This window comes from Osmerus eperlanus, chromosome 8 (genome assembly GCF_963692335.1).
Source record: "Osmerus eperlanus chromosome 8, fOsmEpe2.1, whole genome shotgun sequence".
NCBI lineage: Eukaryota > Metazoa > Chordata > Actinopteri > Osmeriformes > Osmeridae > Osmerus > Osmerus eperlanus.
Window position 1 is genome coordinate 17785406 of NC_085025.1, and position 25811 is coordinate 17811216.

Here is a 25811-nt window from a genome sequence, read left to right on the forward strand (position 1 = left end):
AGCCTGCTGCCTCAGCATTCCCCAGAGAGAGAGAGCGGCAAAGAGGGAGAGATGGCCAGTTGGAGAAAAAGCTAATAGGTTTTTTGAGGACAACGCTGGGATTTATGGCCAATTTTCATGTTAAAAAAAAACACCCAAGGTCACACATTTTCAGCTGTGCAAACACCTATTTCCTGGTGACACAATAGCATGACATCTTGGAACCTTGAAGATGAGACAAAAAAGGATGGGCATAGATTTACCCCTTTCACCACCCCTGATTTCCCTCGCTCCTGGCAGAGCTGGTTAAAACTGGACTGCATTCACACCCCACTCCTCCTCTCATCGTCTCTCTAAAACTGGTGGAAAACATACAGACGACTGTCTGCCACAGACGTTAGTGATGAGTGTGGATGAAGCCTGTGCCACTTTATTCTCTATCATCTCCAGGCTTCTGCCTTGCGTCTCGTTTTTTTTAGTGCTGCAGGGCTACACCAGCATGTACAGCCTGTTACTGAGAGCACTTTGAAATGGCTGAGGAATGCCACCTCTGCACAATCAGAGCCAGTCTTCATCTGCAGCGTGGACCCGGTCCAGGCACCCCTCCGGCCTGTCCTTCTGGCTGGATCCAGCACCACCAAGCCTCTGGCCACGGCACTTTATTGACTCATAGCCACTATACACTGGGACATCTTCCTGGAGAGAAAACACACACACACAAAAAAAATATAATAAAAAATGTAAATGTTACAGTTCAGTGGCTGTATTGTGAGCCAAAACTTAGAAACCATTAGCTGCTACAATGGAAACTACATCAGATGCTCACCTATCAAAAGGAAGAAGTCAGTATATATTTCCTGTTGGTTGTGTAGTAGTCCATCATCTATTGTCGGGTTGGACTAGGAACAGGCCATGTGCTTAACATTGCATCACTACCTCCATCTCCTGGAGGATTGGAGCAACAGCTCTCATCTGGTCATCCTGTCAACAAAGACACCTTGATGCAAGTCCTAAACGGTGACATAAGCATAAGCTACAACTCTACAGAAAACAACACAGAGTGAGTAAACGTTTTAATAAATGTTTCACAATTAAATGGCTGTTCACATGATTAGCGTGTTCAGAATCATTGGATTGCAGTTTTATATATGACTTTATATGACATTCTCATACAGAAACAACATTTTAAAGGTCCCTTAATTGTAATACAAATGTGCAATTTAACCTTTGAGTTAGATAACCTTTCACCATAATATTCTCTTAAAAATAAAAACCCGGAAGAATTTATTAAGATCATATTCAATCCACACTTTTAGAAAAGGGTCTACCAGTACAAAAGAGAAAAAGAGAAAATTGCTTTAATCATCATATTATTGCAAAGTATCCATAAAAAAATTATATTGACAATTACAAAGAGCAACTATTTTAGGGATGTCCACACATTTCATAGATATTCAATTAAATAAGTGATACAGTGATAGCAAAGCATGCAAGTGCATTTACAAAAATATATTCCTATTGGAAGTAAACAGATAAAACAGGATCTATAAATGTGGAGTGTGGAAGAGTACAGAGAGGTGTTTCTCCATTTCATGTCCTCTAAGAATCTTGTTCTTTTCTGTGAGTGAGATTTCTCTTTGAAACTGGTCCTGTTTTTGCCCATGTTTTCCCTTTGTTATATCCGGCTGTTTTCTCTTTCTTTCACGCTCACCTCTCTCCTTGTTTTTTCAGTGCCAGTCCTCATCATCTTCATCTTCAGCCTCTGAAGACTCCTCGCGGCTGCTGGCCTCTGGCCTTTCTGCCTCTCTAACTCCGCCTCTTGTCTGTCCCTCCTCTGCAGCCTCCCTCAGCGTAGCCTCCCTCACCCTGGCCTCATCTGTGGCCTCCCTCATCCTGGCCTCCTCCGTAGCCACCCTCACTCTGGCCTCCTCCTCCTCTTTCAGGCGCAGGGCGGCAGCCTTCTTCTCCTGCTCCGCGTGGCTCTTCATGTGGGCGCTGCGGCTCTTCACCTTGTAGAACACCCTGGATGGCCCCAAAGAACAAAAGTAAAATCAATCATGATAAAAAGGACAACAATGACACATATTTCTGTACATTTGACCATCTTTAATAAGTTATGCTCCAAGAAAGGCTCCACACGATCAAATATCAATACTGTGCATTAATACTAGGAGTGTACATTTTGTTTTCAAATGTGAGTGGGACAGCTTTTTGGATGCAGCCATAAAATGTAATTTTATAAATAAAAAGTGGGGGGAACAGGTTTGCCGTTTTCAACAAGTGGTTGGGACATGTATAATGAAACCTATGTACCTGATTAACACATACAATGAGGAAAAAAATACTTTATCTCCTGCTGATTTTGTACGTTTGCCCACTGACAAAGAAATGATCAGTCTATAATTTGAATGGTAGGTTTATTTGAACAGTGAGAGACAGAACAACAACAACAAAATCCAGAAAAACGCATGTCAAAATTGTTATAAAATGATTTGCATCTTAATGAGTGAAATAAGTATTTGACCCCCTCTCAATCAGAAAGATTTCTGTCTCCCAGGTGTCTTTGATACAGGTAACGAGCTGAGATTAGGAGCACATTTACCTGTATAAAAGATTCCAAACTCTCCACCATGGCCAAGACAAAAGAGCTGTCCATGGATGTCAGGGACAAGATTGTAGGCCTACACTTAAAACCTATCTTTTTACCAAAGCATTTAACTAATTTTATGTCTATTTAAGGGTTTGACTACTTTTTACGATTTCTTTTGTTGGGGGGGGGGGGGGGGGGATTCCCGCAAAGATTGCGGCTTGTGTTTTGACTTGTACTACTGCTTTTATTGATTGTGTTACATTTTATTTATTTTGTTGAGTTACATGTTATTTATATCAGGCAACCACAGAGACTGCGGCTCGAGACACCGCAAAGACTGCGGCTGAAGATACCGCAAAGACTGCGGCTGGTGTGTTTTGTATTCCTGCAAAGACTGCGGCTTGTATTATTTATATGGTGAAACTGCAAAGACTGTGGCTTGAGATATCGCAAAGACTGCGGCTTTGCAAGCACCACCTCCAGCTGAACCTCGCCAAAACAGAACTTCTCATCATCCCAGCCAAACCCTCCATCTCCCACGATCTCTCAATCACCCTTGGATCGGTGACCCCTTCATCCTCTGCCAGGAACCTCGGGGTTACCATGTGTGACAAGCTCTCCCTCACGGCACACATTGCCGCAGTCTCCTGGTCATGTAGATTCACCCTCTACAACATCCGGAATATCAGCAGATACCCGTTTGAGCATTCCACCCAGCTGGTAGTCCAAGCACTTGTCCTCTCCAAGTTGGACTACTGCAACTCGCTTCTCGCCGGTCTCCCTGCATTCGCAACCCACCCTCTCCAGAGGATTCAGAATGCAGCTCGTATCAGATTCAAGACCCTGGTACTGACCTTCCGAGCGGTGAATGGGACTGCACCTGCCTACATCCAGTCTCTCCTCCAGTCTTACACCCCCACCCGCCACCTATGGTCTTCTTTTGACAACCGTCTGGTGGTCCCCACCTCTCAAGAGCGCCCGCTCCCAACCCAAGCTCTTCTCCTATCTGGCCCCCCAATGGTGGAATAATTTCCCCACCTCCATCAGAGATACTGACTGTCTCCCCACCTTCAAGAAAAGGCTAAAGACGCACTTGTTTCGGGAGTACAACGGTACTTAAGAAAGATTTGTTGGTTCCGATTAGAGCCCGACCGATAAAGGATTTTTAAGGCCGATACCGATACAAATATTTGGTGATTTAAAAATCCGATATTCCGATATCGGCCGATATAAAAAAATATTTTAAAAATCCAGAAACGCATAACAAAACAAACTGATTTCCCTAACCCTAGTTATTTGTAGTTTACATTTAGTCACTTTTAGCAGAAGTTGTTATCCAGAGCGACTAAGTACAGGGACATTCCCCGAGGCAAGTAGGGTTAAGTGTCTTCCCAAGGACACAACGTCATTTGATATGGCCGGGAATCGAACCAGCAACCTTCTAATTAATAGCCCGATTCCCTAACTGCTCAGCCTCTGACTCCTGTTATTATTTCCTCACTAAAATAATATGTTAATGCAGTTTCTGATAAATAAAATGTATAAAAATACAAAGTTAAGATATGAAACTTAGTCATTTGAAAAAAAAAATATATATATTCATTTATCGGCCATTATAAATGCCGATACCAATAGTTTGGAAAATGCCGAATATTGGCCGATAATGTCGGCCCGCCGATATATCGGTCGGGCTCTAGTTCCGATGTTTATTTCCTCCAGGAACACAATGGCACTTGCTGAGGGTCTTGTTGCACTTGTTGGTTAGTTGTAACTTGTTGGCTAGTTGTAACTGAGTTAACTACTTGTTCTCACTGTAAATTATATTACTGTTGCTTGCTTTCCTACAGGTACACTCTTGCACTTTTGAGGTTAATGTTGTTTCATTTGTAATTTGTTTAACTACATGCTCTTATGTTTCTTCCCATTGGCACTTATTCGCTTATCACAATGTATGCATGTTTTGGCTACCCGTCTCGTTGTTATGATCAGTGACCTATGCACTTTTGTAAAACTCTCTCTTGGAAGTCGCTTTGGATAAAAGCGTCTGCTAAATGCATAAATGTAATGTATATGTAAATGTGTTAGACTTGCAGCCTTGAGTAAAATAAAAGTTAAGGTTAGCTAGGCATGCTAGTGGTTATGTAGCACTGTGAGATTCATACATCCTGTTTGTAGTCATGTGGCCAGTGGACAAATAAGGCACAAACATGCACACATACCTGGTACACTTCTTGCAGGGAAACACACCCTCCGGTTCCTGTGGAGGTTTTGGGGGTGCTCGTCTCTTCTTTCCTGCAGACTCTGGCCGCGGTTTGCAGGGAGGAGGGGACTGGGAAGAGACCTTATTCACCAAACCCCTCTCTTTGAGCACTACCACCATTCCAGTCTAAATAAAAAGTGTTGTTCACCAACCGTTGTGCTTGCTACAGTAAATTCCACAACTGTTGAAGGTCTTTATGCAGAACATAAATTAAAGACAAAACTGGGAAAATAATAAGTGGTAATAAAAATGACTTACGTTCTCATGGGCCTGTAGTGTGTCAGAAACTACTGTGCCATCTTGACTCTGCTCACATGACCCTTCCCACTTCCTGCTGTCCCCCTCTTGATGAGTCAGCATGGGATGCTGAGAGCTCTGGAACATTAATTAAAATCATTATTATTAGGGTTTCTCCGGTATGAGAAAGCCTATTATCATTAGGGTTCCTCCGGTAGGAGGAAACCTATTGTATTTGTTAGTATTCTTATTCTTATTATTAAGTCATAATAGCGGAACGCAATAGAGGAACCGGGTTTCTCCTCATTTTGTTCTTTTCTTTCTGCGTCACATATGCAGTGTGTGTGCATGTGTGTGCGCCGCCATTACGTGCTTGGTAGGATGCACAAATCAGACTGCATTGGATTGGTGAGCGTTAATTTTGTTTTGTTAATGAAAACGTGCTCTGTTAATGCAGTTGGTATTAAAAGCATAAATAATTGAGTAAGATAATAATAGTAAATATTGATGTGAATAAATACGAATATGAATAATTATAGATAATAAATAATTAATGTTCATATGTAAAATATTATTGTTGATTTTTTTTCTTTTTCTGGCGCTGAACAACTTTGATGGCGAGCTAACCCAGATCCTAGAACACCGTGATTATATATGTTATTGTGTATACGAGCTGTTAAGATTTTGCATAATTGTATACACATTGATCTGAGATCTGTTTTCTTTTGTTTATGCCTTATAATTAGTCGGAGTTATAGGGTCAGGGTTTCTGCAGGTTTCAGTAAGTCAAATTTAAGACCTTTTTAAGACCATAAAGATCGAAATTTAAGACCTACACGACGCATTACCAAAATTCAAATCAAATCAAAGAAATTCTGAAAAAAACATTTTATTTAAATGAATTCAGTCATTGAAAAAGCATTAATTTAACCTTACAGGTAACACTTAATAATGGTCCGTTGTTAACGAGTAGCTATGCAGGAAGTAATAGGTAGTTCTACATTAACACCGAATTTAATACTATTAACTAATATGGAACCAAGATTAACTAAGCAGTAAGTAATAGCTAATTTACGACAAAGGTAGTTCCTTGGTAGGTATTTGATTATTACTAAATAAACATATCCTCATTGAGAACTACTTGTGAACTATGACCAATTAAGAAATAATAACCAATGAATTACTAATCACAAAAGTAATGTCAATTGTGTTTTTTCTTACTCTTAACATGGTCATAACATTTCAGAAGCTTGTGCCTCAAATGAGTTCTTTGTGGAAACCAGTTTATGAATATTAACGTTATAACACGTCCCCCCCAATATTTGATCATACTGTATGATTATGGGACACGTCCTCCCCAATATTTGATCATACTGTATGATTATGCGGGCAATTTCGATGTGACTGCTATTACGTCTTTCTGCAGCTCAGAAAATATCAAATCCCGGCCGGTCCATTTTCCAAATCCAGTCGACTTAGCTTACCGAAACCTATTTGTCCTCAAATCCATGTCATGTTTTCCCTAAACCTATACTCTGGTGCAACGTCAATGAGTGAGTTTGGAGCGCGAAATCATTTGGCACATTTTTATGGATGGTAAATATCCAGTATTTGGCTGGATATTTACTACTCACTCATTACAGAGTGAGTAGGCCTATACGTTAATTTGGGTTAGGGTTAGCCATTTACTATATTACTTGTTTAGCCATTATGTTTGATTCAGTTTCTCATCACAGTTTGTTGAATGTGTATGTTTCATTCCAAAATACAGAATTTTTTGTTTAAATGCTAGGTTTCATCATTGTGCCAAACAAAAAATGTTTCATTCAGACATATTTTACAAAATTACCTTTATGTTACAAAATACTGTAACATAAAGGTAGGTCTTTGGAGTCTGAGACATATTGAACTGACACTTAAGAGCTCATAATAGTAAACTAATCCAATCATGAGCGTGTCAGCATCACTTCCTAATTATTAAAAATGTTAAACAAGTTATCATTATTTGTATTATACCATGTTTAATTTTGAAATAAACAGAGAACATACGTCCATCCTTTGGTAAGAGTAGTCACAATCTCAACCTGTAGCTAACGTATTTGGGGGGATATAATATTCATAAACTGGTTTCCACAAAGAACCCATTTGAGGCACAAGCTTCTGAAAAGTTATGACCATGTTAAGAGTAAAACAACCAAATTGTTAACTTTTTAGACATGTTACTTTTGTGATTAGTAATTAATTGGTTATTCTTTCTTAATTGGTCATAGTTCACAAGTAGTTCTCAAGAGGATATATTTATTTAGTAATAACCAAATACCTACCAAGGAACTACCTTTGTCATAAATTTGCTATTACTTACTGCTTAGTTAATCTTGGTTCCATGTTAGTTAATAGTATTAAATTCGGTGTTAACGTAGTACTACCTATTACTTCCTGCATAGCTACTTGTTAACAACGGACCATTATTCTAAAGTGTTACCATTTTACACATAGGTTAATCACATTAGTAACCTTCCACACCCAACAACGTGCCTTATCCCCAAAATGAAAATAGGGTAAAACAAACTTGCCCTCAAATAGAGAGAGAAAGTGTGTGAGTGAGTGTGTGACTTGGGTAAAACCTTTTTTAGACCTGACTAGATTAAATTTAAGACCTCGGATGAAAATCTAGCCGTTTTTAAGACTTTTTAAGGCCTTAAATTTTAAGTTCAGAATTTAAGACTTTTTAAGACCCCGCGGAAACCCTGAGGGTGCACCCAAGGTATTAAGAAAGAGAGGGCATTTTTGTATTTTGTTTTATTTTTACTACCTGACTTGTATAATTATCTTTCTGTATATTGCTATACAGCACTATTTACATTTTACATTTAGTCATTTAGCAGACGCTCTTATCCAGAGCGACTTACAGTAAGTACAGGGACATTCCCCCGAGGCAAGTAGGGTGAAGTGCCTTGCCCGAGGACACAACGTCATTTTGCACGGCGGGAATCGAACCAGCGACCTTCTGATTACTAGCCCGATTCTCTAACCGCTCAGCCACCTGACTCGCACTATCATTGTGTTGATCTCAAATTGTTTGCAAAGTGCTTTATGTACTTGCCATTTATTATTTTATTTAAGAGAAAATACAGGCCAGGGATTTACCTTTTCTAAAATCTACCTCTGTGTGCTGTGATCTTTAATTCCCAAATTCTGCTCAGTAGACGACCCTTACTACTCCAAACATTTAGTGTACATTTAGTTTAAATAATAATTGTCACAAGAGTGACAGGTTACTACTTAAGCAATGGACCTTGAAACACAGTAGTCAAATGGACACATTCAACTTTCTCCAAGTGTGCCTTGCAAAGGGACAATGTTCTTTATCTGTTTCAGGTTGTAGCAGACAATGTGAGGGGCCTGTATAAAAGAACCCTGGAGCTCGATATAGAGTATAAGAGGCTCGATATAGAATATACGAGGCTCGATATAGAGTACAAGAGGCTTTTAATGAAAAAAAACAAGGCTGGATGTAGAAAAACTGGAATATGAGAAGAGATAGTGAATGAATGATCACTGAATGAATGACACTAAACTTAGTTACACTGACATTCTTTTTCTGTGTTCCTAGGAAAGGGAGAACACACGAGGATGTATTTGTTAAACTTTTTTCTACGTTTTGGTCTTTTTATACCTTTTTGTGGCTTTTTTGTTGTGCCTTTTGAGTCTTTTGTGGGGGTTTTCACCATTTCTTTCTTTCAATGTCCTATTTATTATTTTTGAAAAATGCTACAAAAGTGAATGAAACATCCAAATTCAATAAAGTACTGAAATGATCATTTATATAACTTGTGAAGATCATTGCACGGTACCATACACATTGTTCTTTTTGGTTTGAAATGTTTTCGTTGAAGGAAACCCAAATTTCTGATATGGAAATAATTAGAAAATGTGTCAAAGCAACCCAAGGACAACATAAGGGGTTAAGGGAAGACACCCCAGTGAATAGGAATAACATATCAACATGACACTGCTTAAAAGTACCCGTAGCGAAATAACGCAACGCTATGCAAACAGTCTGTGGGACTGTGAGCGCACGGCTTCGATGTGTCGCATTGGCAACATACTGCTCAAGAAGCTGGCAAAGATATGTAATTACCTCAGCTGAGAATCTATATCTTTCATAAAGATACTCATCAGGGAATGCCAAAGGGATTTGTCGGTCTCTAAATATTCTGGCTCCTCTGAGCACACCTCTCACTATCTGCGCACCAAGCTCCACAGGATCTTCTATGAACGGTGACGCCATTATCCTCAAGAATGAGTTAGGCGGGGCTTTTATACCGGTTGATCTCTGATCTCCAACTTAACCTGCTCCCAACGAGGTTAGGCGTTCAGCATGTGTTACCATGGCGATCTACCCCGGTAACAAGTGATCCACCGTTGTGATACAGAAAACCCTGGGTTGAACCTGAAGTTACCTCGTTATCGCCAAATTTAGATTCGTAGTACAGGACCCTGGTCTTTGGTCAGATGTGTATATATTGACCAGTTTAGAGCTAAATACTCTTGCCAGAGCCTGGAATCAAACCTGCGTTTTGAGTGACTTTGCATGGGTCTCCATCAGGTCAAGACATTTGGATTCAAGTTCAAGTTATGCCACTGCATTTCACAGTCAAAACTGTTTATATAACATTACATTTTCATTTAGCAAAAACTCTTATCCAGAGCGACTTACAGTAAGTACAGGGACATTCTCCCCGAGGCAAGTAGGGTGAAGTGCTTTTTACATTGTGCCAAGGACACAATGTAATTTGGCACGGCTGGGAATCGAACTGGCAACCTTCAGATTACTAGCCCGAGTCCTTAACCGCTCAGCCACCTGACTCCCCCAAGTGTGATGACTGTATTCCTCAACAGATACCATGGGCTTGGACATGGAGTTGGACCAGTTACTATTCACTTTGACTTGATGGGTGTGATCTGTGAAGAATGAATGGCACCATGCAATGGTGAAGGGTTGATTGTAACTGGTGTTGGAAAACACATGTAGAATGTGCAGAAAATATTAGATGGCATTGTATCAAGGCCCAATTGGAGAAGAAGCCATAGGATATTTACAATTGTAGTAGGCCAATAGATCTGTTTTAAAAGTTGAGGGGTGTAATTTGTTGGATATTAAGCCCGCACCCCCCACTCCAGAGACAGTTGGGGACAGAGAGGTGCAGACCATAAGTGAAACATAGTCATGCATTAAGAGTAGAGTAAAAAATAGAGACTAAATGTGGATGTTGAAACTCTATGCTGTGCTATGAGTTGGTGCAGGTCAGTTTAGGCAGAGGTAGCCTTTTAAACCTCTAGGTTTAAAAAAGAAAATCTGATTTGATTGGAACACTCTTATTGGGTGTGCTCAAGCCTTCGGCGAGAGCACAACCTTTGTTCTCTCACATATATATTATTGGGTGTGCTCAAGCCTTCGGCGAGAGCACAACCTTTGTTCTCTCACATATATATTATTGGGTGTGCTCAAGCCTTCGGCGAGAGCACAACCTTTGTTCTCTCACATATATATTATTATTATTTTTATTTCTTTTTGCCCCCCTAAAACTCAGTCAATATTTGGCCTACATAGACAACGTAGGTGTCAAAAGTTTCGTCTTGGTAGCGATTGAGTTGCTTCTATTGGAATTTACGTTCCGTTGCATGGTTTAGGCTGAAGTTAAGTTTTTGTGGCGAAAAGTGAAGCTAACGGTGGCTAATTTGCTAGCCACAGTCACTGACGTTACTAACGTCACTACGTCACTAACGTCACGAAAACACGCGTGACTACTTTTGGCAGAACATTCGTTTCGCATCTGTTAACTTGGGGGATAGCTAGGCTAACTATAGCTTTACTGCAAGGCAGCTGCAGAAACGCCACAAGCAAAGAGGCCAGGGTGATAACTATTTACTCATTTTACTTTGTGATATGACACACAATTGTGATGTGTAATGTACAATATAAGCTGATATTATTAAGGAAGTACATCTACTTTCGGAAACAGTAGTCTACTATTTCACTGAAGTATTAGCATCATGACGTTAGCCTGTGTTGCCCGGGCAACACATACTACAGTGGTCTATGATGTATCTGTTTTCAATCGTTAAAATAAACATTCCTCACATATACATTTTCGTTGTAGGATTTATTATGACATTAGATTACAAGTAAACGAATTGTGGGTGAAATTATCATTACCTGTTGTTTCAATCCAGTGTATCACTGCAACGCTGTAGCCTACGCGAGACACTACAAAAACATCTACACAGCTGTAGGAAGTCAAACGGCGACAGAACATGTTCGGCACTCCCCTTACTTAAATCAAAAGTCTATCTAACTACTAACCTGAACTTCATTGCCACAGCCTAAACTTTGTCAATCTGTTCATGAAAATAATTAATTTCAGCCTAAACCGTACAACGGAACGTTAAATCCAATTCAACCAACGCAATCGCTACCGAGACGAACACAGCAGTAGTCTAGTACTGTACCGTAGTAGTACAATTTACCGGGGCAGCTTCTCCACACAGGGCTATATCGCATTTTGCGTTGTTACTGACAATGATCGCTACCAGTGAGCTTTTTATGAATGAGCGATTTTCCACTAAATAAATGTCAAGCTTATTTACGTTTTGGGGGGCATATTTTCAGTTAGCAGATGGTACTGTTTGAATCGCGATTCCATCTTCTACTGCCGGGTAACGTCGTAGAATAATCTTCAAAGGGGGTTCTTTATTAATGAATGAATGCAATGAGTAGGCTAAATGCATGAAAATATCACGAGAAGGGAAAAACTTAAAAGGACGTTTAAATCATAGAGATTAGGTCAATTTGTACACCGGTCTGCCAAATGTATTCGTTTTGATTCAACGCTGCCTCTTGCAGGGGAAATGAGAAGACATCCATTTCATTCTACACTTCACTCGTATTTTCAGTTGTAAATGAGCAGAAAAAAAAAATATCAGTTGTAAAAATGTCATTAAAAAACGGACCCCTGTGCAACCGACGCAAGCAAGCACACCCTACAATTTCCCCTGAAATTGTACCCTCTCTAGTTTATAGTTGGATTTGACATTTAACAGACATTTAAGTCAATGGAAAGTGTGTGGGCAGAGCGAGCAGTAATAGTTCATAACCTCTACACACTTCTCTGTGTCTCTGTTCGGTGGCAGAAATAGCAGAAAACCAGGAAAATATTAATCCACAAGTCATTTTGACATTTTAACTATTGGATAAATGTGGTAACTCCTCCGTTGTACACCCAAAAAATATTGGATTAGTTTGAGCACTCGTTGGGCTGGATATTTTTGACGGACCTGGCAACCCTGAACACAGGTGTGATCATAGATATATATAAAGGCTAGATGTCTCGTCCGCGTTGCCGGCCAACGGAGTCGAACGTCCGCACATGGCGGCCATCTTGCTACAGTCAACTCGGTCACCCATAACATTGTGTTGGTGCTACATGTACATTTACATTTAGTCATTTAGCAGACGCTCTTATCCAGAGCGACTTACAGGGGCATTCCCCCAGAGGCAAGTAGGGTGAAGTGCCTTTCCCAAGGACACAACTTCAGTTGGCATGACCGGGAATTGAACTGGCAACCTTCGGATTACAAGCCCGATTCCCTCACCGCTCAGCCACCTGACTCCCACTTATTTAAAAAGTACATGTACTTTTTAAATAACCATAACTTGCTCAATTTTCAACCGATTTTAAACGGTTTGGTTTGTTATCAACGTCAGAGATGTCGTTATGCCACTGCATACTTCTATTCTATATTTTTTTTTAAAACAATTATTCATAAGTATGCAGTGGCATACCTACATCTCTGACGTTGATAACAAACCAAACCGTTTAAAAATCGGTTGAAAATTGAGCAAGTTATGGTTATTTAAAAAGTACATGTAGCACCAACACAATGTTATGGGTGAGCGAGTTGTCTGTAGCAAGATGGCCGCCATGTGCGGACGTTCTAGACTCCGCCGTAAGACATCTAGCCTTTATATATATCTATGGGTGTGATGTCATTCCTAGTCCTGAGTCAAAGCTTTTAAAGAATGGATCTCTGCACGATGGGCCTGACCAGAGCACAGGTGGCCGTACAGAACACGCTTCAAAGTTGTCACTTTCAAAAGGGTGGCATTTTGACCCCATCAGGCTAAGAGGTCTGAAAGTTGGTATGCATGCGTTATTGCTCATGGGGAACAAAAAAGTCTCAAGAACCCATAATGTTGGCAGAATGGGTTTTTCTCTACCGTGACTATTTGTGAATCATTTAAAAAAATTACTTAAAATAAGCCATTGCTCCAATTGTCTTGAAATGTTGTGTACATGTATGAAATACATGTTATCATGTCAATTTTGCAAAAGTTTGCAATGTTGAAGAGGAACCCGCCATTGCTGTCTGCAGCTATATTTTTTATATCTTTTTTTTATTAAACATACTGAATAAAATAACAAATAGAATTTCTTACCATCTTAGCTTTTTGAAATAAAAAGCATAGGTTAAAAACATTATTGAACCAATTACCTTGACATCCACAGTTGCCTCTGTGATCTTTTCTGCTGGGGATTCAGGGGGGCCGTATGTCAGACTTCCGTTGCGGCCAATCTTCACCTGCTTCTTAAAAGTGTAGTAGAACTCCACACATTGTGTCACGCTTTTTGTCTGCACCTGTAAATACACACAAGCTTAGTTACCTCATACTGCTCTCCAAAGAGTTTATCCAGGCTGCCTGGTGCAATACATGTGGCTATTATATGGGCGTACCAGTTTCTGCACCATGAAGAAGTCCTTCCTGTAGGCAGATATCCCTTTGTTGAAGTAGCGCTTCTCTGCTGGGGTCCAACTATCTGACCCTGAGGGTACATGAGTCACAGTACACTCTATAATTAAATCACATTACGGGTGTCTGAGTGTGTGTTTGTGAGAGTTAGTCAGTGAATGAGTGAGTGAGTAAAACACTCTGAGGCACAGAGAGAAAGAGACATACAGTGCTTCTGGAAAGTATTCACAGCGCTTCACTTTTTCCACATGGTGTTATGTTAGAGCCGTATTCCAAAGTGGATAAAATTCTGATTTTTCCTCAATTTAATTTTTTTTTTTTTAATTTGAGCAAATCTATTAAAAATAGGATGTACATAAGTACTCACAGCCTTTGCCTTGACACTCAAAATTGAGCCTGTTTCCACTGATCATCCTTGAGATGTTTCTACAACTTGATTGGAGTCCACTTGTGGTTACTTCAGATGATTGGACATTATTTGGAAAGGCACACACCTTTCTATATAAGGTCCCACAGTTGACAGTGCATGTCAGAGCACAAACCAAGCCATGAAGTCCAAGGAATTGTGTGTAGACCTCCGAGTCAGGATTGAATCGAGTCACAGATCTAGGGAAGGGTATAGAAAATGTTCTGCAGCATTGAAGGTCCCAATGAGCACAGTGGCCTCCATCATCCGTAAATGGAAGAAGTTCAGAACCACCAGGATTCTTCCAGGAGTTGGCTGCCCGGCCAAACTGAGCGATCGGGGGTTCTTGGAGATGACCAAGAACCCAATGGTCACTCTGACAGAGCTCCAGCGTTGCTCTGTAAAGACAAGAGAACCTTCCAGAAGGACAACAACATCTCTGCAGCACTCCACCAATCAGGCCTGTATGGCAGAGTGGCCAGACGAAAGCCACTCCTCAGTAAAAGGCACATGACAGCCCATCTGGAGTTTGCCAAAAGGCACCTGAAGGACGCTCAGACCATGAGAAACAAAATTATCTGGTCTGATGAAACAAAGATTGAACTCTTTGGCCTGAATGCCAAGCATCATGTCTGGAGGAAACCAGGCACCACTCATCACCTGGACAATACCATCCCTACAGCGAAACATGGTGGTGGCAGCATCATGTTGTGGGGATGATTTTCAGCGGCAAGAACTGGAGTCAGGATAGAGGGAAAGATGAATGCAGCAATGTACAGAGACATCCTTGATGAAAACCTGCTCCAGAGCGCTCTTGACCTCAGACTGGGGCGAAGGTTCATCTTCCAACAGGACAACAACCCTAAGCACACAGCCAAGATGACAAAGGAGTGTCCCAGCCACAGCCCAGACTTGAACATCTCTGGAGAGATCTGAAAATGGCTGTGAAGAGATGCTCCCCATCCAACCTGATGGAGCTTGAGGTCCTGCAAAGAAGAATGGGAGAAACTGCCCAAAAATAGGTGCCAAGCTTCTAGCATCATACTCAAAAAGATTTGAGGCAGTAATCACTGCCAAGGTGCTTCAACAAAGTATTGAGCAAAGGCTGTGAATACTTATGTGCATGTTATATTTTCGTTCTTAATTTTTGCAAATCTATTACAAATATTACAGTTTTTCACAATTGTTAACACACAAAAAGCAAAAATTTGGCACAAATTTCACAACCTTAACTTCATGTACCAATTGCTCGACCCAATTTGGCACTACTTCACACTCCCTTATCTGCATTACACATCACCTTGTTGTCAAAACACTACACACAATGTTCAGTTGTTGCACACACTTCTCAAGTAAAGTCTCAAAGCATCAACCTACAACACACAAATATTCAAATCTCTAAACACTCAGGTCTGGTGAGCAATTTGTGATCAGGACTGAAACATATAAAGGGCCTTGAGCCTCTGTTTTGTTTAGTGAACAATGGAAAACTTAGAACATATCAACAACCAGAGAAGGAGAGGGGTAAGAGTGAGAGGAGGAAGAGGAGGACAAGGAAGAGGAGGGAGAGGATGACAAGGAGGAGGAGGAGGATAAGGAGGAGGAAGAGGAGGACGACAAGAAGAAGGAGGAGGAGGAGGAGAAAGAAGAAGGAGAACGGTGATCTCTAATGAGATTCGGGGCACCATGGTTGACCATGTGCTCAACCATGGTTTGAGCATGAGGGAGGCTGGCCAGAGGGTCCAACCAAATCTCAGCCACTTCACAGTTGCTGCCATCATTAGAACCTTTAGAATGTAGAACAGGTATGAATTATATATGCCTTGTGTACTGAAATACTGCATATCAATAGAATACAGTGTGCTCACTGTATTTGTATTTTGCAGGACTGAAAGAGAACCACACCGTGGAGGAAGAACATGCACTTTCACAGCCGAACAGGAGACTGACATTGTGAAAATGGTTCGTGAAAACAACACTATCACACTCCGACAGATACAAACCAGGATCCTGACTGACCATGCCACATTCAGAAACATCCAGACCGTCAGCCTCTCTACACTGGACCGTGTTCTCCGCAGGAATGCCATGCGGATGAAACAAGTGTACTGGGTCCTATTCGACCGGAACACAGACCACATCAAGGAGTTACGGCAAGAGTTTGTGCTTGTAAGTCCCATACATTTCAGCACTGACACATTCATGTATTGTACCTGTAATCCAATATTGTTCCTTTTCTACAGTGTCTCACTGTAGCCCACTGTGTTGACCCATCTGTGTCCATACTATAACTTGCATTATCATGCTGTCTGTTCCAGCGGATCCAGGAGCATGACACAGCTAATGAGCTATATGAATACATATTCATTGATGAGGTTGGATTCAACCTGGTGAAGAGGAGGCGCCGGGGCAGAAATGTCATTGGCCAGCGCGCCATTGTTGAGGTCCCCGGCCAGCGTGGTGGGAACATCAATTTGTGTGCTGCAATGGGTTGAGCAGGCCCGTTGACAGTACTGTACTGTTCAGAAATAAACCTTTTTTTGCTGCATATGCATGTGTACTATTTTATGTTTGACTATGAAAAAATTTGGCCTACACTGAGACATTTTACAAAAGTTGAAATGGCTCATTCTCCAGTCATTGTCATTCATATGGTGTGTTCCATTTCTAGAATTGTGTTTTCAATTTTGCATTACTGTGTGCTGTGAATGCTTGGTAGTGTGCAGCAAATGCTTATTGTGTGTACTGTTATGAATGGCATGTGTGTGTCATTTGAAAATATAGCTGTGTGTACCAAATGAGAACACAAGTTGCATTTTGTGAACAGGCAAGAGATTTGATGGCAAAGAGTCATCTTGCAAAGGGAGTGTCAGGTTTAGCATTTTGTGTGTGAGGTTTTCAGTTTTGTGTGTGCAGTTTTGAGAAACGTGTGTTAACAATTGTGAAAAACTGTAAACTAACTTTTTTCACTTTTATTATGGGGTATTGTGTGTAGAATGTTCAGGGGAAAAATTAATTGAATCCATTTTAGAATAATGCTGTAACAACAAAAAGTGGAAAAAGTAAAGCGCTGTGAATACTTTCCAGATGCACTGTACAGAGAGAACAAGAGATGGGGACAGAGAGAGACAGAAATGGAAAGATGTGGGTTGTAATGATGTAGCCTGAACTGTTTTTGTGTAACTGACACAGCATCTCCCCTTTCAGATAGCTTCCTTGTTCCTAATACACATGTTCCACACTTAAAAACAGAGTTTCTCTACCTGAGTAGTGATAGTCAGCCAGGTGATGGCCTTCAGAGAAAACAGGTTCTTTGAAGAGCAAGAGAGCCAGTGCCTCCTGGGGAAACAGTTCATCATTGGGAGCTCATCCGTTACAACAGTATCGGTATCAAAGCTATCATGTTACACAGGTGACATCAACATCAGTCGCCATGTCAGTCGGTAGAGGGTGAGCGACTGTACTTACAAGGACGTCTCCACCACATTCGTGCAGACAGTGTAGTGCTAGTTCCTGGTTTGTGCCTCCACCGTAGAAAACACTTGAACATGCCAAGTTCATCCAATCGTCCACTAGAGGGGGAAAGTGAGCAGGGCAATGTTAAACTGCTGGTCAGGAAAAGTATGACAGGAACACCAAAAAAGGGTGTGGGGGAAAGAGAGAAGAGCAGGAAGAGGTCAAAACTTTATGAGCGTTGAAACTCCATGTCCCATGATTTCTGAGATGTGTTTACATCTGTGCTGCTCCACGTGTTTGGTGTGAAGCTTCTCCATGGGAACCCAGACCAGGTCAGCCTTGGGCTGGTCCATCTGGGGGAGGCAGCGCTCACACAGCTCTGGAACCTCTGCTTGGTACTGCAGTCCAATGTTAATACGCCTGGAGAGTTACACACAGAAACACAGAGAGCAGGTAGGAAGGGCAACAAGGAATGAAGAGAACAAGAGAGTCTGAGGTACAGACATTATAGAAACCGCAATACTTCCCTGGTGTCTTCTACTTTTACAATTCAACATGTTACGTGTGTAGGTGTTCATGCTACTATTTGTAGTGTGTATGAAGGCACTGATCATGATGTCGAGAAAGCTTTCCAGCACCACAAGATTGGCTTCTAACACTCACGGCTCAAAGCTGACAGGTGTGGGGTCGGTAATCAAAGGTAGGACTGGAGGCGTGATGTCTGAGCTGCCTGGAAAACACAATGGACACAGACTTCTTTAGGACCTCGTCTGGCAAGTCCAGCAAGCCAAATACTAGGAAATAACAAAAGCAGGAACATTTACACCCTGAAGATTAAGGAATCCTTAAATATTTTGGGGGGCTGACTACTTTATAAGGACAGTATGCAACCAGAAAAAAAACAGTTAAAACCCCACACTGATGGAACACGGTGTGATAAGATCTCAAACGCAGACATAACATACAGATAACTTGTACAGAAAGACGGAAGCCGAGGAGAATGATATATTGTGAAAAAAGAGTAGCGTGGCAATTCATAAATGGATTTGGCCTCAATATAATACTTTGGTCAGGAAACTTACAAGAACGCAGAAGACTGCGTGAGGTTGACTTGGGAGGGGGTGGTGGGGGCAGGCTCTGGTTGCCAGCAGCGATTGAGGACAGAAAGGTGGAGAAGTAGAGTCCTGAGCCATCGCGCACGGGGGAGAGGATAGGTGGCGGGGTGTAGGGGGGAAGAACGAAAGGGTGTTCCAGCATACAAATTGGCGAGCGCAGGTGGCTCTGGTAGGGGGTTATGCTGGAGTAGACGGAAGGGGCAATGAAGGTGACCGGTTTGGGAGGTGGGATGAAAAGGGGCTCGGGGCGGGGCCGCCGTTTGGACTTGGACAATTTCCCATCGTCGTCCTGCCCTGCGTCACTCTCCGCATCCTGGTTGAGTGAGACAATGATACAGGGGAATTTATAAATGATTCCAGGAATGACAGCAGACATAATGTGCAAAACAAATACAACCGTTGAGTGGCAGCAAGAGTGAGTAGAGTTAGGGTGATAAACTGTTGCTTACTGCTGGCTTTACATCATCAACCAGTCAAGCTATGCTAAAATGACTATAAAAATGACTTGATGATTGTGACTATAATCACAATCATCAAGAAGTCTCACTGTTTTGTTGAAAAAAGCTAGTTATTCTATGGTGATTAGTCGTTCCCTGGTCCTGCTGCAATCTTGTCCATACCTGACCGAAGCTATCAGACAGAGAGTTCCTAAGTGAGCGACGACGAGCCACAATGACGGAGGGCTGTTCAGGCTGGGGGGGAAACGGGTCCCGCTGGGCCGTACAGCTGTGGTGCCAGGAATCAGTCTGACCCACTGGTACAGAGACGGGGATAACCAGGGGCACCATGCCAGGCTGCCGGCCATGGGCACCATCCTCCTGCTGCACACATAAAGGAGATCAAGTTAAACACAAGGTGAGGTGAAAGACCAAACTAAGATGAGCTACAGAAGAGGAAAAAGAATGGGGATAGGAGAGATAGAGAGATGTACCATTGTTGCATGATCACAGGCACACACACACCACTTTTTACACATGTATTTTGCAATCTAAACACAAACTGACAACATATTCTTAAATGTCATTAAACATTTTAAATTGAAACCTTATTTACATAAGTATTCTGTTATATTCACTTATTTCAGTACTTTGTAAAAGCTCTTTATAAAAGCCAAGCAATAACAACTTTGAATGTAGCTACAGATTCAGCTGGGATGAGCTAACCTGACTCGTCCGATAGACTGTTACACATATCCATCTGAGAAGTTGTCCTTGGAAACTGTTTAGAAAAGGCTAGGCACTCAAAGAATACTTGGCAAGTGACTGGATGTTTGTCACCGTCTATCACAGGTGCCAGTAGTTCCTCATAGGACACTGATTGGTCCGAACCACTGTGGTTCGGACACAAACAAATATGTTGTAGCTTGTCAAGATGGATTCTTGTGTGGTTGTGATCAAGCTGTCTCACAAGGTTAGAGATGTGCCTACCAGACCAATATTTAAATTTACATTTAGTCATTTAGCAGACACTCTTATCCCGAGCAACTTACAGTAAGTACAGGGACATTTCCCCGATGCAAGTAGTGTGAAGTGCCTTGCCCAAGGACACAACGTCATTTGGCACGGCTGGGAATCGAACTGGCAACCTTCTGATTACTAGCCCGATTCCCTAACCGCTCAGCCACCTGACTCCGACCTGACTCATCCAATATATCCCATTCTGTATTTTTATACAGAATATTCCTCAGATCTTCTCAAGCTCTGTCAGATGGGGGTGGAGAGTAGTGGTGAACTGCAATTTCCAGGGCTCTCCAATAATATATATATGAAGTACCTGTGCAGGCTTTGGCTGAGCCACTTTTGAAAATTGAAACTTGTGATGAAGGCAATCCAGCATTGTTTTGGCTGTGAACTTCAAGTTGTTCTCATTCTTAATCTTTGCCCTAGCCTGATAGTGTGTGCGCTGGCTTTCTTCAAGGATTTCTCTGTTTGGTTAATATCACTCCCTCAATCCTGACAAGCCGCCTAGTCCCTGTCCTGGTAAACGTTTCCATAGCAGGATGTTTCCACCATCATGCTGCATCATAGCGATGTTCTTGGGTGATGAGCAGTAGCTGGGTTTTGCCAGATTTGCATAGATTTTGCAGGTATCTCTCTGCATTTTTTATCAGACAGGATATTTTTTCATTTTGTTCTCAGAGTCTTTTAACTGCCAGAGAATCATTTCCCTCTGGCTCTGAGTTCTTTAAGTGTTGTTTGGCTAACTTCAAGCAGGCTATAATTTGTATTTGAGTCAGAAATGGCTTCTGTCTAGCCACTCTACCATAAAGCCTGGTTGCTGGAGAGTTACAGTACAGAGATACTCATCTGGCATATTGGTTAATAAATCTCAACCATCACTGCAAAGGAACTCTGAAACTTGGTTCGAATGATCTTTGTATTTTTGGTCACATTACTGATAAAAAGCCTCTCTTTTGCCCAATCACTTTGTCCAGCCATACTGGCAACTCAAGAAAGAATGTTGGTGATTCCAAATGTTCTCCATTTCACAGTGTTGGAGACTGTCTTCATATGAACTTACTTTCAAGGAACTGGTTCAGTGTTTATTTTTTGTTACCTTCGCATTTTTATTTTATTTAGATAGTGTGTGCCTTTTTAAAATGTCCAATTGCTCCAGAGACAACATGGTTTGTCAAAGGAAATTATAAGGAAAATATATAGTTGAACTTATTCAGTCATTGCGAAGGATCTCAGTACTAAATAAGGAATTTCCTTATTTTGTATTCATTTGAAGACATTTCTGAAAAAGTATTAATTGTGTTCAAATTGTGGTGTATATTGCATAAATGGACAGGATTAAGTTGACACTATTTTAAATTAAGTCTATAACACAACTAAATAGAAAGTGGAAAAGGGGAGGTGTTTCTTTCACCCTCAAACTACTCCAGTAGGCCAGCATAGCACTGGTGATTCAGGCCTGGATTGTGAACAAACAGTGGTAGGCCTGTTAGGAGCCAGTTGTGGTAGTCAGGGAGTATGAGCCTGCCTCTGCAGCCCCTCCCTAGTTCTGCTGAATGGTTGGGGAGGTTATAAGGAATGTGGAGGTGTGGAGACATGCAGCTGTTCAACATTGCACCCAGCACTGCCTCTCTCTGCACACAATTCAGTTCCTTACCTCCCTCCCCAAGGTGAATTGTTACTGGACAAACATGAAATTGCAATGTATTTATTGGACTCAAGCCAGAAGTATTGCAATGCTGCTATTGTGTTTTTGTTATAGAGAATGCAAACTACATATGTAGACTAACTACTGATTTGAATGGATGCGTTCACTGTGTTGGGTAGATTTGACCTTCCTTAAATCCTGGTTCGCAAGGTCAGGCAGCTCCTGTCTCTTAGCAAAAAAAGTAATGAAGAAAGCAAATTGATATACCCTCCCAAAAGTGAGATTTTTCTAATAGAAAAGCTGTTTTTCAGGTTGCACCAGTCGGCTTTCCAGTGAATAGGGAACTCACTGTGTACGACCATGTAAATCCACTCATGCATGCACACGTTTAACACCACTAGTTAGCTAACTGTAAACATCTCTGACTTAACACCACTAGTCTGCTATATAAACTGTAAACTTCTCTGACTTACCAAAAAGTCAAGAAAACAGACCTCACAAAAGACGTTATAAATCATGGGGAAATCCTGCATAGAAACCATGTTCTTCCTTGTGTAAGAGGAACAGAGCTTTGTATGCAAGCTGCCATATTTAACCCTTGTGTTATCTTCGGGTCATTCTGACCCATCAGTCATTGTGACCCACTGTCGTATTGCGACAACTTTACCGCATACAAAAACAAAGTGAAGCATTTTCTTTTAACCGTTGGGCTGTCTCAGACCCCCCACATTGCAGATTAAGAAAATTATTTGTTTTTGTATTGCGTAAAATTGGGTAAACACAACGATGGTTCGTTATGAACCTTTGGGTCATGTGACCCGAAGGCAGCACAGGGTTAAGTGTGACACAATCACTTGCATGGCTACACAAAGACCCAACAAATCTTCAGGAAAAATGTTTGAAAACGTAAAAATATGCCAAATATGCTATTTGTGTAAAAACATCAATGACGGAAATTCCCCGAAAATTTGTACTTAAGCCAAGTCTGATTCGATTAGCATAAGCATAACAGCAACAAGGTGACGTTACTCTTAGAAATAAACATGAAAACTAAAGACTTTGGATTTACCTTGGCCATTTTGGCAGGCTCCATCTCTGAGGCCTTCTGAGCAAGAGTTTCCAGGTTGATCTCTTTCGATGCCCTCCTCCTCCTGCGTGTGCTCTGGATAACGCCCCCTGCTGCTGCCTGTGCCTCCCCAGCATTTACCCCTTCTCCCCCCCCAGCCACCTGGCCATTCTGGGGGGCCAGGAGCTCCCTGGAAGCCTGGGTACAGGGGGCCATAGTGGGCGGGCCACCCAGTGGGGATAGCCCGTCCCTGGACAGACGGCGAGAACGACGAGGGAGAACCTGAGGGGCATCAGAGGGCTCTGCAGAGTTTGGGGACACCTTCTGAGGGATTGAATCAGATGTGACTGAGGAGTCACTAAACTGGTTCTCTGTCTCTATTGCCTGCTCCTGGGTGTCCAGTAACTGGACGTTATCATTCTGAGGGGGTGGGCTGGTGCTAGACCGACAGCTCTCAGGGGACTGATAACTCATAAAGTGTTGGTTTTGGTGCCGTTTTTGCTGAAGCTGTGGTTGCGGTACTTCCTGTTGTGGTAAATGGTGTGGTTGCTGTTGTTGCTGCAATTGATGCGCCTGTTGTCTTTGCTCCTGCATTTGCTGCTGACGATATTGTTGCATTTGCTGCAGCTGTTGCTTTTGCATTTGTTGCTGTTGTATTTGGTGTTGTAACTGTTGATGCTGCTGTTGTTGATGGTGATGCTGCTGCTGCAACTGTTGTTGTTGCTGCTGCTGCTGGATTTGGTGCTGTTGCATCTGTTGCTGAAGTTGTAGCATTTGGTGTTGGGTTTTAGGTGGATCACTGTAACTTAGGTTTGGCATACCCTTGTTGCCCTGGTACACCTGATAGTATGCAGATGGAAGGTGCTGCTTCGTAGGTCCAAAAGCCAGCTGGAAGGGCTGCAGCATGGACCCAGGCATGTGAGGCTGAGCCTGAACGTCCACACCCTTATGGCCCTGTTGGAAGGCCTGAAGATGGGCTTGGCGCATTGCTGCATTGGCATGCTCCCACTCCAGACCTCTTGCCTGGGCCTGGGCAGCCTCTCTGTACACCTCCAGGGATCCTGGGGCTTGCTTTTCTCCCCCAATCTGCAGAGCTCCACCATCATGCCCCCCCTTTGGGAATGCCATCTGGGTCCTGATGTTGTTCATCCCTCCCATGTAAGAGCCAAAGTTTTGGCCCCAGGTTTGCAAAGGGGCTTCCTGAGACCAGCCAGGGGCCTGTGTAGGGTCTTGGTGCATCCATTTGGCAGTGGACTGGTAGTGTACACGCCCTTGGGGCCCCTTCTCTGGGTTGAAGACAGCTGTGCTGCCTCCAGAATCCATGTCAGTTGAGTCCAGAGCAGGAAGGCCCATGCCGTAGAACACGTCCCCTGCATGTTGCATGGGTTCCTTCACGGCTGTAGCCCTCTGTTTGACACCCTTGTCTGTATTCAACTTCTGCTGAGGAGGAAGACTCATAATATCACTAAGAAACAACCACCAACCAACAAGTGACAGAGGGGCCTTTTCAGCCTTTATCACTTGATTAAAGAGGTGAAAGACCAATACAATCTATGAGCCTATACTGCCCCTGTCTGAACAAGAATATTTTGGTTTCTTTGTTTAATTGTGTTAACAGTGAGATTCAGGAGGAAGTCCAACAGGAAAGGGCACAGGGTGGGCCCACACACCCCGCCTCCCGAGGTCAGATCTGTAGTCTGCAGCAATGCTTGATCCTCCTGTGACCCTCATTCGTCTACAGGACCCTGAGAGAAAATAAAAATACATTAGTATGGAAGCACCAATATGTTTAACGCCATGGCCTTTGCAGAGACACATCACAAACAGGGAAATCATAATGAAAGTAAAAGAAAAATATATGTATACATTACTCCAGCATAAATGTTGTTTTCAAACTGTAGAACACAAAAGCCAAAATAAACTAACAAAGTGTATATACATATGTAACGCTATATCTGCAGCTATATAGCCAAACATAGAATACAACGCTTCCTGACAAATGGTAACAGAATCATTGCATAGGTTAGATACTTATTTAACAGGTTTCAAACGCTTATTGTGTATGTTTGCGCATGCACGTGACCCGAAAAAAACATTTGTATTTTGGTCAACACATACCATCTCAATGTTGCATTGTGCATTTGACAGCGAGTTCCTTGAAACTACTTTGCTCGATCGGCCAAAGTCGACTGCATGCGACTCCATAATGAGATCATGCGCAACAGATGACATACTTCGACAACTTTCTTCGGCTGAGTCTAGAGTAAATACATTTTTCACCGAGAGCATTAAACGCAGGGCATGGTCCCTCGAAAATGTAAGATCCGAAAACCAGTTAAAAAAAATGTGTACAACTACAATGTTGCGAAGTGTAACATTGCACATTTCCAGGAAAACATGTCCACAACTCTTGTCCTCGCAACAATTTACAGCACGTACATAAACCAGTGATGTCGTCATAAGTATGAAAAGTGCGACTTGTTTAAGCAAAGACACATCTTATCACAGATTTGAGTGCTGTGTGCACCAGTACTTACTGCATTAAGCAATTGATTTGATCTATTCAGAGCTTTTGTAAATCTAACATGCTGCGGAAATACTTTTAAGTTCTAATGCCCATGAATACGATGCCTCACCCTTCAACTGCTCAACTTACGTCCTTCTGTTATCCAATCCGGTTGGGTTAGGCCAAGCTCATCTCCATATCCGTGTAACAAATGATCTTTTACAACGTGTCTACTTGACTCCACAGAGGAAACACTGTAGTTTACAAAGTACTGCTGAG

At 42.0% G+C, this 25811-nt stretch overlaps 1 protein-coding gene across 3 annotated transcripts; it reads right to left on the reverse strand.

The window, feature by feature from the left end:
• Positions 1-1035: 1035 nt before the first annotated feature.
• mideasa (mitotic deacetylase associated SANT domain protein a) lies at positions 1036-25614 on the reverse strand. Of its 3 annotated transcripts, none has more exons than XM_062468263.1 (13): positions 25145-25614; positions 23030-24771; positions 19476-19676; positions 18823-19168; positions 18404-18470; positions 18018-18160; positions 17753-17856; positions 17548-17623; positions 13863-13951; positions 13623-13766; positions 5088-5204; positions 4789-4898; positions 1036-2001 (listed from the first exon to the last, which is right to left on the reverse strand). In XM_062468263.1, the coding sequence occupies exons 2-13, from the start codon at positions 24482-24484 to the stop codon at positions 1707-1709; spliced, it is 3147 nt and encodes a 1048-aa protein (XP_062324247.1). In that variant the 5' UTR covers positions 24485-24771; positions 25145-25614; the 3' UTR covers positions 1036-1706. The 3 variants fall into 3 exon arrangements, with proteins under 3 accessions (XP_062324247.1, XP_062324246.1, XP_062324245.1); XM_062468262.1 differs by having other exon boundaries at positions 4789-4910; positions 25145-25613; XM_062468261.1 differs by having other exon boundaries at positions 4789-4955; positions 25145-25612.
• Between the last annotated feature and the right edge of the window lie 197 nt (positions 25615-25811).

Coding starts and splice junctions, on each gene's coding strand:
- mideasa (XM_062468261.1), bottom strand. CDS start 24,484: ATGAGTCTTCCTCCTCAGCAGAAGTTGAATACAGACAAGGGTGTCAAA. Junction 17,857..18,017: donor ACACGTGGAGCAGCACAGAT/GTAAACACATCT, acceptor TTCCCCCTCTAG/TGGACGATTGGATGAACTTG. Junction 13,767..13,862: donor TCTTCATGGTGCAGAAACTG/GTACGCCCATAT, acceptor GTGTATTTACAG/GTGCAGACAAAAAGCGTGAC.